Genomic DNA, 14,303 nt, shown 5'->3' with positions numbered 1-14,303 from the left:
AAAAAAAAAAAAAAAAAAGCCTACTGGTGGGGAGGCTAATTTCACTTAACAGTTTACATGTTAACTTTTACACAGGGCTTACATGCACGAGTCAAGTTTCAGCCCGAATATTCGGCTTTCTGATTTCTTCCCTCTTCTGGTAATCTCAAGCGTTACTGGAATGCAGAAATAATCTGCTGGGGGTGACAACGTTGCAGTCTGACCCCACTGTACTTGTCTTAACGCCTGGCAGGAGGCCAGTTCAGTCACATGTGCATTTATCTGCCGGCAGTGTAGATGGAGGGACGGAGCCCACAGCTACCATCTGCTGCCCTCCCCCAGCATCCCTCGAAATGAAGACAAGGTGGGAGTTTCTCCTAGAGACGGGAGCAGAGTGTACTTCGTGGTGCGCCCACTGGAGTGTTTCCAGGAAGCAACATTTGGACCCCGCACGTTAAAAAGCAAAAGAGACATCCTGAGTATGGCTTCCCCTGTGAGGACGAGAGGTCGTCGGTCTGGTGCAGATAAGATCCAGAGAGGCCCGCAGACCCCTGTCTAGATGGGTCGCACACCTCCCCCGTGTGCCTGTTCCCACTCCCACGGCTCAGCTGGCCCGCCACCTCCGTGTCTTTCACCACCCCGTGGCCCCTCGGACATCTGAGTTTGCGATCCCCACTCCCAGCCCCTTCTGCGCTCCTCAGGCGGATACGGTACTTACAGCTGCATGACCAAGTACAAGTGATTTGGGCTTTCGTAAATGTCTTCCAGGGCAACGATGTTTTCATGCTTGATCCTGAAAGAGAAAAAAGCACACACACATACACACACACACACACAGAAGAGTGAGTATAATTAGACACGAAAACTTTAAAAAACAGACATCATTAGAGCAAAAACTTCTAAGACCGAATCCAAATTCCATAAAGTGACTTTTGAGACTCTTCACAATCTTGTCCCCAAGCTTCCTTCCAGACCTATTTCCCGATATGGCTCTCCTGCTCTCTGCTCCCCTTCATCCCCGAGATGCTATTTACAAGCTGGTGACTGTGGATTTACGGTTGTTCCGGCATGTACATCCCAGCCTCCCTGCATTCATTCATGTGAATCCCAGCAATGGGCCAAACCTGTAAACATCCCCTTACCTTTCAGGGCCCACCTCATCCGGCTGAGCCCCCATGGGGCGTGTAACCGCTCCCTCTTCCACAGTCCCACAGCGGCCCTCACACACCGGCCTCAACAGGTCACTGTGTGCAAACCAAACCCATCCCCCTCACAGGCTAGATGTGCCAGGGAACAGATCCACTGTCAAGTTCATGACTCCAGTGCAGGCAAAGGAACACCAGACTGACCCCTCCTTGGGGTGGGTTCTAGTCACCGCCATCACCAAAGGTCAACCCAGCACCCCAAGCTAACTAGACTGGTGCTAATCAAAATATTGTTCCCAAGCACAGCAACCAGCATCTCCTGGAAGTCTGTTAGAAATGCAAGTTCTCAGGCTTCACCCTGGTCCCAACAGATTCAGAATCCCTGAGGGCAGAGGCCAGGAAGTGTTTTTAGTAAGATCCTTAGATGATCTGTATACCCAAAGCAGAAATTCTGCAGTCAACCAGTGCTTCTCGAGCTTCAGCGAATCACCTGGGATTCTGGCTACACTGCACATTCTGATTCGGTGGGTGCGGGGCGGGCCTGTGGGTCTGCATTTCTGACAAGTCCCTGGTCCGGGTAGCAAAGTCCTAACCACAGAACCAAGAGAGAAGGAAACAGCCTAAGGCCAGTCCCTGGAAATATCCATTAAGAGTAGCTGTTGCTCAGACTATAAGGCTTGCTATTTACTTAAAGCATTTGAGAGAAGAATCATTTCATTATTCTATGAGCTAATGAACTCTTACCACAAGCCTTTCACTTAAATGACTGCCGAGCCATTTAAAAGCAAGCATTTCATGTGCAGATTCCCCTGAGCCCCTGAAAGCAGGGACCACGTCTCACTTATTTTGTTCCCCCCTCATACCTAGCATCGTCTGCTTAATAAACATCTTCTGGATGAATGACCGATACGTGAAGGTTGTCCCTATTAACCAGCGAGAATCATTATTAACTTAGGGGAAATGGAGGCCATTTTCCTAAGTGTGAGATGCCTTTCCCTCAAAAAGAAGCTTATTAGGTGGAACAAACCAGAATATGATCTTCCCTCTGAGCAGATGAACAAAGAGAACAAAAAAGTTAACTGAGGGTGGCAATGTTTTGCTTTGATTTCTACAGCTCTGCTTAGTCAATGCAGTTGCTCGTTTGCAGAAGCCAAGACGGCATTGCACGAAATTCACATTTCATCCGCATACAGCCCATAGAGCTCCAGCCTGCTATTTATTTCTTAGCAGTGGCTACTTTGATACCTGAGTACAATAAGATCACAGTATATTACAGGAACCAAGTAAACTATGCTACCAAGGAAACCACAACACATTAAGTTAGGACTGCTGAGATCCCAGATGTTTGTGGAATTATCATTAATGGGTCTTCTGAAAGAATTATGACCACAAAAAAAGTATACAGCATATGAGTTTTTCCCAATTTTTACATTTTTAAAAATTCGCAGTTAGAATCATTCACAGGGGCACAAACATTGTCTTTCAGTGAAGTTAACTGGGGGAGGGGGGGGGGGGGGGTGGTTAAGTAAGAGCTCAGACCAATGAGAAAATGAAATAATAGGGTTCATGTGAAAGGGTGCCAGACAAAATTCAGGGTATCCTGTATGTCTAATTCTAGATAAACAACAACCACCTTTTTAGTGTAAGTCTGTCCCGAATATCGCATTGTTGTTTATCTGAAATTCAAATGTGATCGGGCACCCTCCATTTTCATGTGCTAAATCTGGCCACCCTAGTTACATGAATCACAGTCAATGAGCCTCTAAACTGAGCTTAGAGATTTGTACCTGCCGTTCTACCCTCTCTCAAGGTTGAGCCAAGGAGGCTGTTTGAGTCCTGGAGTACAGCCATTAACACAAATTCAACTATATACAAAGAATCAACTATGCACAAAGTGCTTGCCCCGCCAGAATAGAAGACTCTCATAAATTAAGAATATAATCCCTTCTTTGGAGGCAAGGGATGGAGAAATTAAAGTGTACTTAACCTGCCATGTCTTACATGAGTTCTTGCAGTGGCTGGAACGATACGGGTCCTGGCTATCCCCCCTCAACTAATGAATCAAGTAGTCAAGCAAATGTCATTTACTGAGTTGCTTCTATGTTCCTGGAAGAACACAAGAAAAATACAAAATGAGATTTTTCTCTCAAAAACTTATCACCTAGCTGGAGACACCCACGAAAGCAGTGAGAAAAAAATTAAGAGGCAAACTCTAGAGTACCACCATTAGGTTCAGAAAAAGCGAGGCCTGGGGCACCTGGGTGGCTCAGTCGGTTAAGCAGCCGACTTCAGCTCAGGTCACGATCTCGCGGTCCGTGAGTTTGAGCCCCGCGTCAGGCTCTGGGCTGATGGCTCAGAGCCTGGAGCCTGCTTCCGATTCTGTGTCTCCCTCTCTCTCTGCCCCTCCCCTGTTCATGCTCTGTCTCTGTCTCAAAAATAAATAAAACGTTAAAAAAAAAAATTTAAAAAAAAAAAAAAGAAAGAAAAGAAAAAGCGAGGCCCTGGAGGGGCCAGAATTACAGAGAAGGCCTCAGAATGGACAGGCACTGGGCTGGATGGATGATGTTTGAATAAACATACTTCAGAAATTTCAAAGAAATCCTCGAATGGCCTCTTAAATGTCTCTTAAGAAAGTGGTTTAACTAACTTGTAGATACGAAGACATGATAGAAGAAAACATTCTGGCTCCCAACAGTTGTGCTTAGGTATTTTATGCCACCCTCAGACTCTTAAAATCTACAAAAATTGAGCTCAAGATTTTAAGGCCGGGTCACCTGGGTGGCTCAGTCAGTTAAGTATCTGACTCTTGGTTTTGGCTCAGGTCATGATCTCACAGTTCGTGGGTTCGAGTACCATGTCGGGCTCTGCACTGACAGCATGGAGTCTCCTTGAGATTCTCTCTCTTTCTCTCTCTGCCCCTCCCCTACTTGTGTATTCTCTATCTCTCTCTCTCTCTCAAAATAAATAAATAAATAAAATAGATTTTAACATTGTTTTAGGACTAGGTGGCCTTCACAAATGCCATAGGAACATCCATGCACACATGTCTGGGCACCCACCAGGGACCAGGTGCAGCATGAGGAGTCCCAAGAATGCCAGGTCAGCCTGCATGGAGCTCACACGGGTGGGCTTCCAGCTGCAGCAAGGACACTTCACAGGCAACCTTCCTTATATTTACCAGAAACCAGCCTCCTCGTAATTAGTAGGGACTCCTGGGAGCAACAGAGAACAAGCTTAGACCCTCGTCTCCTACTCCTACAAATATCTGAGGGATAGAACATCTGCCTACTGTTCTCTTCCTATGGCCGACCAATCGTCCTCCAACATGGTTTATTTTCCAATCATGCTATGGCCACTCTCACTTTTCCAGACCTGAGAGCAGTCATCCCAGTGTAAATTCTAGCACCAAGAACACGGTATTAAGTAAGAGATGTGAACTAGTAACCATTGAGAATGGATGTTATACTTTCGCAAATAAAGCCTAATATTAGGTTCATTACAATTTTTTAATGTTTATTTACTTACTTTTGAGAGAGAAAGAGAGAGCACAAGCAAGGGAGAGACAGAGAGAGAGAGAAGGAGACATAGAATCCGAAGCAGGCTCCAGGCTCTGAGCTGTCAGCACAGAGCCCAGTGCAGGGTTCAAACTCACGGACCGTGAAATTATGACCTGAGCCGAAGTGGGATGCTTCACCCACTGAGCCACCCAGGCTCTCCGGGTTCTGTTTTTTTTTTTTTTTTTTTTTTAAAGCAGCTGCACAACTGTTGGCATATAAAGAATATACGCTCCACAGGGGTAGGGATTTTTAACTGGTTTGTTCACTACCATCTCTCTAATGCCGAGAAAAGTAAACAGCAGGTAGTATTTTCAATATGTATTTGTTGAATGAATCAATGAATGAATGAATAAATTTTAAGTGTTGGGTCAATTAAATGACCAGATCAGTTTTATCTGAACTTCTACCAAACAAAATCTCCTTTCTTAGTCTTGAGCTTTTGAGCTTAAAGTTTTCACCTTCAGCTTCATTAAATTCAATCTTTTGAGGTTCAATGGAGTGCTTCAAATGATCGAGAATATTCTGAATTTTTATCCTCTCGTCTATTATGTTTACTACCCTTCTCAACTTTGGGCGATCTACATATTTGCTTGGTACACATCCATCCCGATATGTCTGGATCCAAATTCCTAAAGTCTTAAGTGGGAAGGTTACAAGTCAGAGCTGGGCTCTGATATCACGCCAGAGACCCTCATCAAGATAACCCATGACATGAATCAGCTGGCTTTGACGGCTGTCATGCTGTAAAAGCCCAGCAGGGCTATCATCTAGCCTATGTTTTACCATCCTATCCATAAGGAAACAATTAGATTCCTTGCTGAAATGACATTCCTCAGTTTTACACACCACGTAATACTATTTAAAAGGGAAATGGAACGTTTGGGAAGATTTGTTCTTAGTAAACCCATGGTGGCTCCTAGCAACCACTACAGTCTTTACTAAACGATCACGAACCATCTGCTTAATTTACTGTTCCCGAATTGTGCTGTGCCTTGAAGCCAGACTTCCCAATCTACACATCTCATAGACTACCTGGTTTATGTTTGGAAAACTTGCCAACACCTCTTACATTCTTTTCTTGAGCATTTCAACCGTGACTCTTTTGTGATAGTGGAATCTCCTCAGTCTCCTGGGATGTGAGACATCTAAATCTAGGGACGAATGAATATTATCACTTTCATTAGGCCCTGCTTACACAGCTGTTTGATATAGACCATTTACTGAGTGTTTACTACAGGCACACCTTGGCAGGTTGCTGGATTGGTTCCAGACCACCACAATAAAGGGCATTTCACAACAGAGAGCATCAAATAAATTTTTTGGTTTCCCAGTACATATAAAAGTTAAGTTTACACTATACTGCAGTCCAGTAAATGTGTCATAGCATTATGTCCAAAAAAAAAAAAAACCCACCAAAAAACAATGTGCATACATAAGTAGAAAAAAATAACTTATTGCTGGGGCACGCACTGGCGCTGGCTCAGTCACTACTGCATGCAACTTTTGACAGTGGGGTCATGAGTTCAAGCCCCACGTTGGGCGTAGGGCTTACTTCAAAAAGTACTTTCTTGCCAAAAAGTGCTGACCAACCATCATCTCAGCTTTCAGTGAGTCATCATCTCTTTGCTGGTGGAGGGTCCCCACTCAATGTTAATGGCTGCTGACTGATCAGGGTGGTGCTTGCTGAAGGTTGGGGTGGCCATGGCAATTTCTTCAAATAAAACAATGAAGTTTGCTGCAAATGACTTTTCCCTTCATGAAGGATCTCTTGGTAGAAGGTGATGCTGTTTGATAGCATTGTACCCACGGTAGAACTTCTTTCACAATCGGGAGTTCGCTCAAACGCCACTGCTGTTCTCTCAACTGGGTTCATTCGTACAGTCTTCTAAATCCTCTGTTGTGGTTTCAACAGTCTTCACAGCATCTCCACTGGGACTAGATTCCATCTCAAGGAACTATTTTCTTCGCTCGTCCAGGAGAAGCAATTCCTCGTCCATGAACATTTTATCACAAAATTGAGGTGATTCAATCCCATCTTCGGGCTTCACATCAAATTCTAGTTCTCGTGCTGTTTCCACCACATCTGCGGATACTTCCTTCACAGAAGTCTTGAGCCCCTCAAAGCCCTTTGAGACACTTAAAATCACTTTTGCCAAACTCTTGTGAATGTTGATGTTTTGACCTCTTCCCAGAATCACAAATGTTCTTCATGGCATTTACAATGGTGAATCCTTTCCAGATTTTTCAATTTACTTTGCCCAGATCCATCAGGTGAATCACTCTTTATGGAAGCTCTAGTCTTACAAAATGTTTTTCTTAAGTAATAAAACTTGAAAGTCAAAATGCTCCTTGATCCATGGGCAGCAGAATGGATGTTGTATTAACAGGCATGAAAACACCATTAACCTCACCGTACATTTCTATTAAAGCTCTTGGGTGATCAGATGCATTGTCAATGAGCAGTCATAGTTTGAAGGAAATCCATTTTTTAGGTCTCAACAGTGGGATCAAAATATTCAATAAACCATGTTGTAAACAAATGTGCTGTCATCCAGGCTTTGTTGTTCCGTTGAAAGAACACAGAGTAGACTTAGGGTAATTCTTAAAGGCCCTAGATTTTCGGAATTGTAAGGGAGCTTCATGTTAAAGTTACCAAATGCATGAGCCCCTAACAAAAGAGTCAGGCTGTCCTTTGAAGCCAAGCACTGATTTCTCCTCTGTAGCTATGAAGTCCTAGACACACCTTCTTCCAATAGAAGGCTGTTTCATCTACATTGAAAATCGGTTGTTTAGTGTAGCCACCTTCTTTAATTATCTCAGCTAGACTTTCTGGATCACTTGCTGCAGCTTCTACGTCAGCACCTGCTGCTTCACCTTATGCTCTGATGTTATAGAGACAGCTTCTAACCTTACACTTGATCTTAGGCAAAAGGCCGAGAAGCGAGGTTTCTTACCTTAAACATCATGAAGCTATCTCTACTAGCTTCACACTTTTCTTCTGCAGGTTCCTCACCTCTCTCAGCCTTCACAGAATTGAAAAGAGTAAGGATCTTGCTCTGGGTGAAGGCTTGGCTTAAGGGACTGTTGGCGGCTGATTTGATCTTCTGTCTAAACCACACAAACTTTCTCCACACCAGCAATAAGGCTGTTTTGCTTTCTTAGCATTTGTGTGTTCACTGGAGTAGCACTTTTAATTTCCTTCAAGAACTTTTACTTTTCATTTACAACTTGGCTAACTGTTTGGCACAAGAGACCTAGCTTTCAGACTATCTCGGCTTTCAGCATGCTTTCCTGACTCAGTTTAATCATGTCTAGCTTTCGATTTACAGTGAGAGATGTGTGATTCTTCTTTTCACTTTGAACACTTAGAAGCCATTCTGTGGTTATTAAGTGACCTAATTTCAATACTGTTGTGTCTCATGGAATAGGGAGGCCCGTGGAAAAGGAGAGAGGTGCAGGAAAGGCAAATCAAGAACAGACCGGTCAGAACACACACAACAACAGTTATCAATGAAGTCTGCCATCTTGCATGGCATGATTTGTGGGGCCCCAAAACAATTACAATAGTAACATCAAAGATCACTAGTCACAGGTCACCGTAACAAATATAATAATAATGAAAAAGTTTGAAATGTTGCAGGAATTACCGAAATGTGACACAGAGACACGAAGTAGGTAAATGCTGTTGGAAAAAAATGGCACCAACAGACTTTCTCAACACAGGGGTGCCACGGCCTTCAATGTGTTAAAACCAAACAAAATCCCTCCAAAACACACACACACCCCACAATAAATGCAAAGTGCAAATAAAATGAGGTATGCCTATATGTATCAAGACCATACTAAGTATTTTTCATTAGTTTATTTAATACACCAATCCTATGAAGCCGCTACTGTGAGATAATGAAAATATATATTGGCCTCTGCCCCTGGTTCCTGGCACAGAGTGGTAAGAAAACTAGGAGCATCTCTTATGTTAATATTTGGCCTCTGGTGCCATCCCTGACATATGGCTTCTAAAACTTACAAATTTCTGGGTGATAGGAGTGTCTTTTTGTTTAAGTTTATTTATATTTTAAGAAAGAGAGAGAGAGTGCACATGAGTGGGGGAGGAGAAGACAGGAAGAGAGAGAACTTCAAGCAGGTTCCATGCTGTCAGCACAGAGCCCAAGGTGGGATTCAATGTCGGGAACTGTGAGATCACGACCCGAGCCCAAATCAAGAGTTGGATGCTTAACCGACTGAGCCACCCAGGCACCCCTGGAGTGTTTTTTGTTCTAATGAAACTGAGTGGGTTCCTGGATGACTCCTTGGTGAGGGCTGGTCACTGAAAAAAACCAAGTCATCATTGGAATTTTCATCCCTGTCCCCCACTTCCCTGGGGAGGGGAGAAGGGCTTAAAACAGAGTTAATGATCCATTCTACCTACATGATGAAGCTTCCACGATATCTCAAAGGTACAGGGTTCAGAGTTTCCAGGTGGGCAAAGACATCCATACCAGGAGGGTGACATGCCCCCAATCCACAAAGATAAAAGGCTCTATGCTCGGGAATCTCCCAGACCTCGCCCTGCGTATCTCTTCATCTGGCTATTCATCTGTATTTTTCATCATACCCTCTAATAAATTGGTAAACATTGTATTTCCCGGAGTTCTGTGAGCTGCTCTAGCAAATTAATTGAACCCAAAGAGGGGGTCATTGGAACCTCTACTCTTGAGCCAGTTGGTCAGAAACACAGGTGACAACTTGGGCTTGAGACTGGCATCTGATGTGCTGGGGCTGGGAGCAGTCTTGGGCTGAGCCCTTAACCTGTGGGATGTGACACTATCTCTGGGTTAGAATTGAGTTAAGTTTAGGACACCCTGCTGGTGTCCAGAGAATTGCTTGGATGTGGGGGACACCCACACATTTAGTGATCAGAAGTGAACTTTTGCAGTGTTCTATGTTAAGTAGTAAAGGAGATACATAGGGAAGAAACACACAATAGGCAAGAACTGGGTTTTTTCCCACATATGAGATAGTAAAATGGGAAAAATTAGTTCAATATATCATTCCCCCCATTTTTAAAAGAGGAAAACTAAGACACCAAGACATTAAGTAAGTATTCCAAGGTCATACAACTGGTAACTGGAATTGCCAAGAGTCTAACTCCCAAGTCCATGTTAAAGCACTTATACTATAACTTTCTGTAAACTAAGTTATAATGAGAATATGGAAGAACGCATATAAATTCAGTTATTTGTATGAAATCATAACACCTAAAGTCAGGACATTACATTTCCTAACTAATGATACAATACCCACTTCTGGGGGTACAGAGATTTGAACTATCCTGAAATCTAATGGAAGCTCTCAAGATCCTTAGAAACATCCTGACACATGAAATCCCAGTGGGTCAAAATGAGCCAAAAGAAGAGATATTCAGAAGCAGAAGGAATAGTTAGGAGTCTAGAAATTGAAACTAGAAAGGGCCTTGCATCAGTCCACATCTGCTAGTGTCATCAAAAGGAACAACAGGGGCACCTGGGTAGCTCAGTTGGTTAAGTGTCCAACTCTTGATCTTGGCTAGGGTCATGATCTCATGGTTCATGAGTTCAAGCCCTGCATCGGGCTCTGCACTGACCATGCAGAGCCTGCTTGGGATTCTGTGTGTGTGTGTGTGTGTGTGTGTGTGTGTGTGTGTGTGTGTGTGTATGTGTGTGTATATGGAAAATAAATTTTTAAAAAAAGAATAAAGTGGACAAAGATTTGGGGATGTCAGCTACAAGCAAATGGCAAACCAAGGTGCCACTAACCTTGCATAGCTTATATAGCTAAATCCTATAGTTCATCATTGTCTTTCCAAAGGCCAAACAGACCTTCATACATAAGGAACATTCATCCCCAAAAAACATACCTTTCTAAAATGCTCATGTTTCAAAGGAACAATGTCACTAAAAGCAGATTTAGGTGAAGATAACCTGACTTAGTTTTAATCACTTGGCATCTACCAGGCCCAAAGCAAACATCAGCTGGTACATCCATGCTCAGAAAGTAAATGCTTTACATGGCAATCTATGCTAAAGTTTCCATAATCACCAATGAAAGACAGATGAGCTGGACAGAGGAAAGTGGACTCAGGCACAGAGAGAGAGCGAGAGAGAGAGAGTGAAAAAGAGAGAAACTGACTGGGAGCACAGCATACACGGGCATTGATGCAGAGGCCTGCACACGTGGTAACTGACAGCCAAGCAAGAAATCCCGAAAAAGAGCCAGGAAAACATTTGAAAGTTAATTCATGCAAAAAATTGTACCAAATGCACAAGTAGGCCCTGTTCCAAAGCCCCCAAGCTGGAGGGAGCATCGGGACCCAGAGAACAGGCACTCTATGGAACACACATGCGTCTTTGAAACAGCCGCACCATTTCTCCCTCCCGTTAATTCTCCACAGGTCAAAGATTCACAAATTTTGAACTCCATGTTAAAACAAGGAATGTTAGGAAAACAGAGAAGAGGAGAGAAAGGAAAGTTCCGTATATTTTCCCTTCCTTATCCTATCATGGATCGTTGATCTGGAGCGGGAGGAATGGTGGCAGCAATTATGAGTATTGCTATAATTATCAGAAGAAGGAAAAGGCAAAAAAAAAACACCTTTCCATTGTGTGATCACTGGAAATGGTCAATCATCTACTCTGGTTAAAGGGGCCACTGGAACATAAGAGACAGGAGACAAGGTGATTATTAACTGAGACAGAGCAGAGGATGGTGAGAACAGATCTCCACACGGGAGCTCAAGATGAGGAAGTTACGTCAATGAGTGGAGACAGGCTTCCTGTCCTCGTGTCTCAAACACGCGTTAATTGTCCAGTCAGGAAAAGTCCCTTCTCCGGGGGAAAAGCAAGCCCCTCTTTTCAGATAAAGACCATAAAAGACTAGGTCTTTCACTACCCATCACCCCCTTTTTTCTAAACCACCTGGAAAATTTAAATGCCAGTCACAAAAAAGATCCTATAGTTCTCAGGCATGGCAAATTGCCTCAAAAACATTTGGAGAATATTGTGATGTCTTGGAAAACACTCTGGTTTGTCTAAGTAAACACAATGCTTTCAGGAAATAAAGAAAATCATTTCCTCCTTTTTCCTAGGTCAGATTATCTCCACCCTCACCCCCACCCCCTCCAGTTATAAGCAGCACAGGAAATAATGCTGAGAAAATCAGGATACTGTCAGTCACAAGGGAAAGTGGTAGAGTTGAAATATTTGCCAGATGGCATTAAAAAAGAATACCTTCCCTTTTTATAACTTACCAGGCACATTCACAGATGGTACTTCATTTCATTCTCACAATTCCACAAAGTAGGCATTATTTTTCTTATTTTGCAGATGATCGCTCCCAGTTTATAACCACTTAATTGTTCTCTCTCCCTCCCTTGCTCTTGCTAACCATTCTCCAGGCTGTCTCCTGAACCATCAGCCCACAAAATAAAAGTGATTAAACTTCTCAGCTTGAAATCCTTCCATAGCTCCTCATAGCGCAGGATGAAGTCCAAATGACTAGACACAACTTACGACGTCCCATGTTGCTTGGTCCTTACCTGCCCTCCCATCTCCACCATTGCACCAAAACTTTACTGGCCTCGGGCAGCTCTCACATACCTACGCACACCTTCCCTTTCGTATCTTCTCACCAACCGATGCATTCTCCTAGACGGGATTCATTCTACATCATCCAATGAGGACCCTTTGCTATTCCTCACCTCATGCAGGATGGATCCTCTCTCTTCTGGACCAGCCCAGTTCTTTGATCACTTTGTTGCTATACTGCATTGCATCCATCTGTCTGTATGTATATGTGTGTCCACATTTAAATGGTTTTATGTGCAGAAAAAATGTCTAAAAGGATACACATCAACCAGCTACTAATAACCTCAGAAAGTGTGCTAAGGTGGTAGGGGATTTTCACCTTGTAGTTTTCCTGTGCCAGGATTCTTCATCTGAACCAAAGAACAGAGAAAAAGGATTCAAGGGACCATTTTCTCACTTCTCCGGAGGAAGGTACCATTCTAGCTGCATAGGAGAGAAAGTTAATTCAGAACATACCATGAACGCCTTGGGGCATTTGAGCTTGATTCTCTCACTGAACACAAGTAGAAAAATGCTCCCAGACCGCTACACTGCCAGACTTTGTCACAAAGAGGTGCTTTTTCAAAAGTTCTTGATCAAAATCATTAACACCTGGTTCACCAAAATATATCCAAAATGCCAGACACAAAGAAATACATACTAATTAGTCTAACTGCTCAAGAAACCAAGAGATTAGGTTGTATCTCAGCTCTGACACATCTAACTGCAAGATTTCAGACAAGCCATTAAATACTTTCTGTCTTGATTTCCTCATTTGTTAAATGAACATTAAAGTATATGGTCTCAGGGCGCCTGGGTGGCCCAGTCGGTTCAGTGTCTGACTTCAGCTCAGGTCACGATCTCATGGCTCGTGAGTTCGAGCCCTGTGACGGGCTCTGTGCTGACAGCTCAGAGCCTGAAGGCTGCTTCAGATTCTGTGTCTCCCTCTCTCTCTGCCCCTGCCCTGCTCACACTGTCTCCCTCTCTCTCAAAAATAAACATTAAAAAAAATTTAAAACATATGGTCTCATTTTTTATCTGTTTACACATACATATCTATGTGTAGAGGTACACATGTATGTATCATATTACATATACGGTGAGATCTTGTCTGTTGACAATATGGGCGGCCACAGGAAAGACCAGAATTCAAAATCCAAAGCTTCAAATCATCTCTTTGCCACCAGCAGATGGAGCTGTAATCAATGGGAGACTAAAGAGCAAAGATGGGTAAGTGTATCAACTACATCTTAAGAATGCAAGGCAGTTTTATTGTTGTTGTTTTTAAGGAGTAAGTACCACATGTGATACTCTCTCATTGTGAAATAAGTTTTGCTTTGAATTCTTAAAAACAAACAAACAACAATTAAAATCCTTGTGTGCAGCTGACCACGTTTTCAAAAAAGGCATCTCCGGCATCCTTCGCACCATGTAGAATACACAGGGTGGGGGCCTGGCCAGCACTCCCTGACAGCCTTGGGAGGCAAGGCTAGCGCCTGTAACGGTACCCTGGGGTGGGGGTCGGGGGCACTACCTTGACTGGCTCTGTCTCTATGGGACCGTATTCTGGTGATGTCACTTCCCAGGGTCTCAGTTTTCTCATCTAGAAATTAACTTGTCGAACAGGATCCTCTCTGAGGGCCTCTCTAGTAATCAATGAGTTTAAAATGATAATGAGGCAGAGTGAAGCAAAGTATATAGGAGCCCCCAAAGCTTGACTCTAAACTGATATTCAGGGTTCTCTAGGATAGTGCTTGCTGCACAGAAGCCTGGATGACAACTCTTGTTTCAACAGGCTCTTCTGTGTGGGTAAGTTCATCAGTTAGCCATGGAATAGAATTTCTTAAGGTAGGAAGCCATTTACATGGAAAAGACCTCCTTTTCCCTCTTCCCACAGTCAGCCTCTGCAATGCAGTGGACCAAGTGAGAAATGGCTAATTACTTTGCTCATGTCTAGAAGAGCTCCAGGAGACCCAGCTGATGCCTGGTGGTCTTTAGTATGAAAGAGAAAGAAGTTGGGT

General features: G+C 43.4%; 1 protein-coding gene across 11 annotated transcripts in view; it reads right to left on the bottom strand.

Moving 5' to 3' along the window:
* Positions 1-14,303, bottom strand: part of CAMK1D (calcium/calmodulin dependent protein kinase ID) — a 501,235-nt gene that overhangs the window by 162,749 nt on the left and 324,183 nt on the right. For 8 of the 11 annotated variants that reach the window (XM_042944888.1, XM_042944889.1, XM_042944891.1 and 5 more), the window contains one exon: positions 698-772. In XM_042944888.1, coding sequence (XP_042800822.1) covers positions 698-772 — 75 coding nt within the window. Of the gene's footprint in view, positions 1-697; positions 773-3,125; positions 3,231-5,713; positions 5,833-12,622; positions 13,050-14,303 lie in introns of those variants that run through there. The other 3 variants (XM_042944893.1, XM_042944895.1, XM_042944894.1) reach the window with 3 other exon arrangements.

Source organism: Panthera leo, chromosome B4 (genome assembly GCF_018350215.1).
Source record: "Panthera leo isolate Ple1 chromosome B4, P.leo_Ple1_pat1.1, whole genome shotgun sequence".
NCBI lineage: Eukaryota > Metazoa > Chordata > Mammalia > Carnivora > Felidae > Panthera > Panthera leo.
The sequence above is the reverse complement of the archived record's forward strand: the minus strand, read 5'-3'. Positions and strand labels throughout refer to the sequence as shown.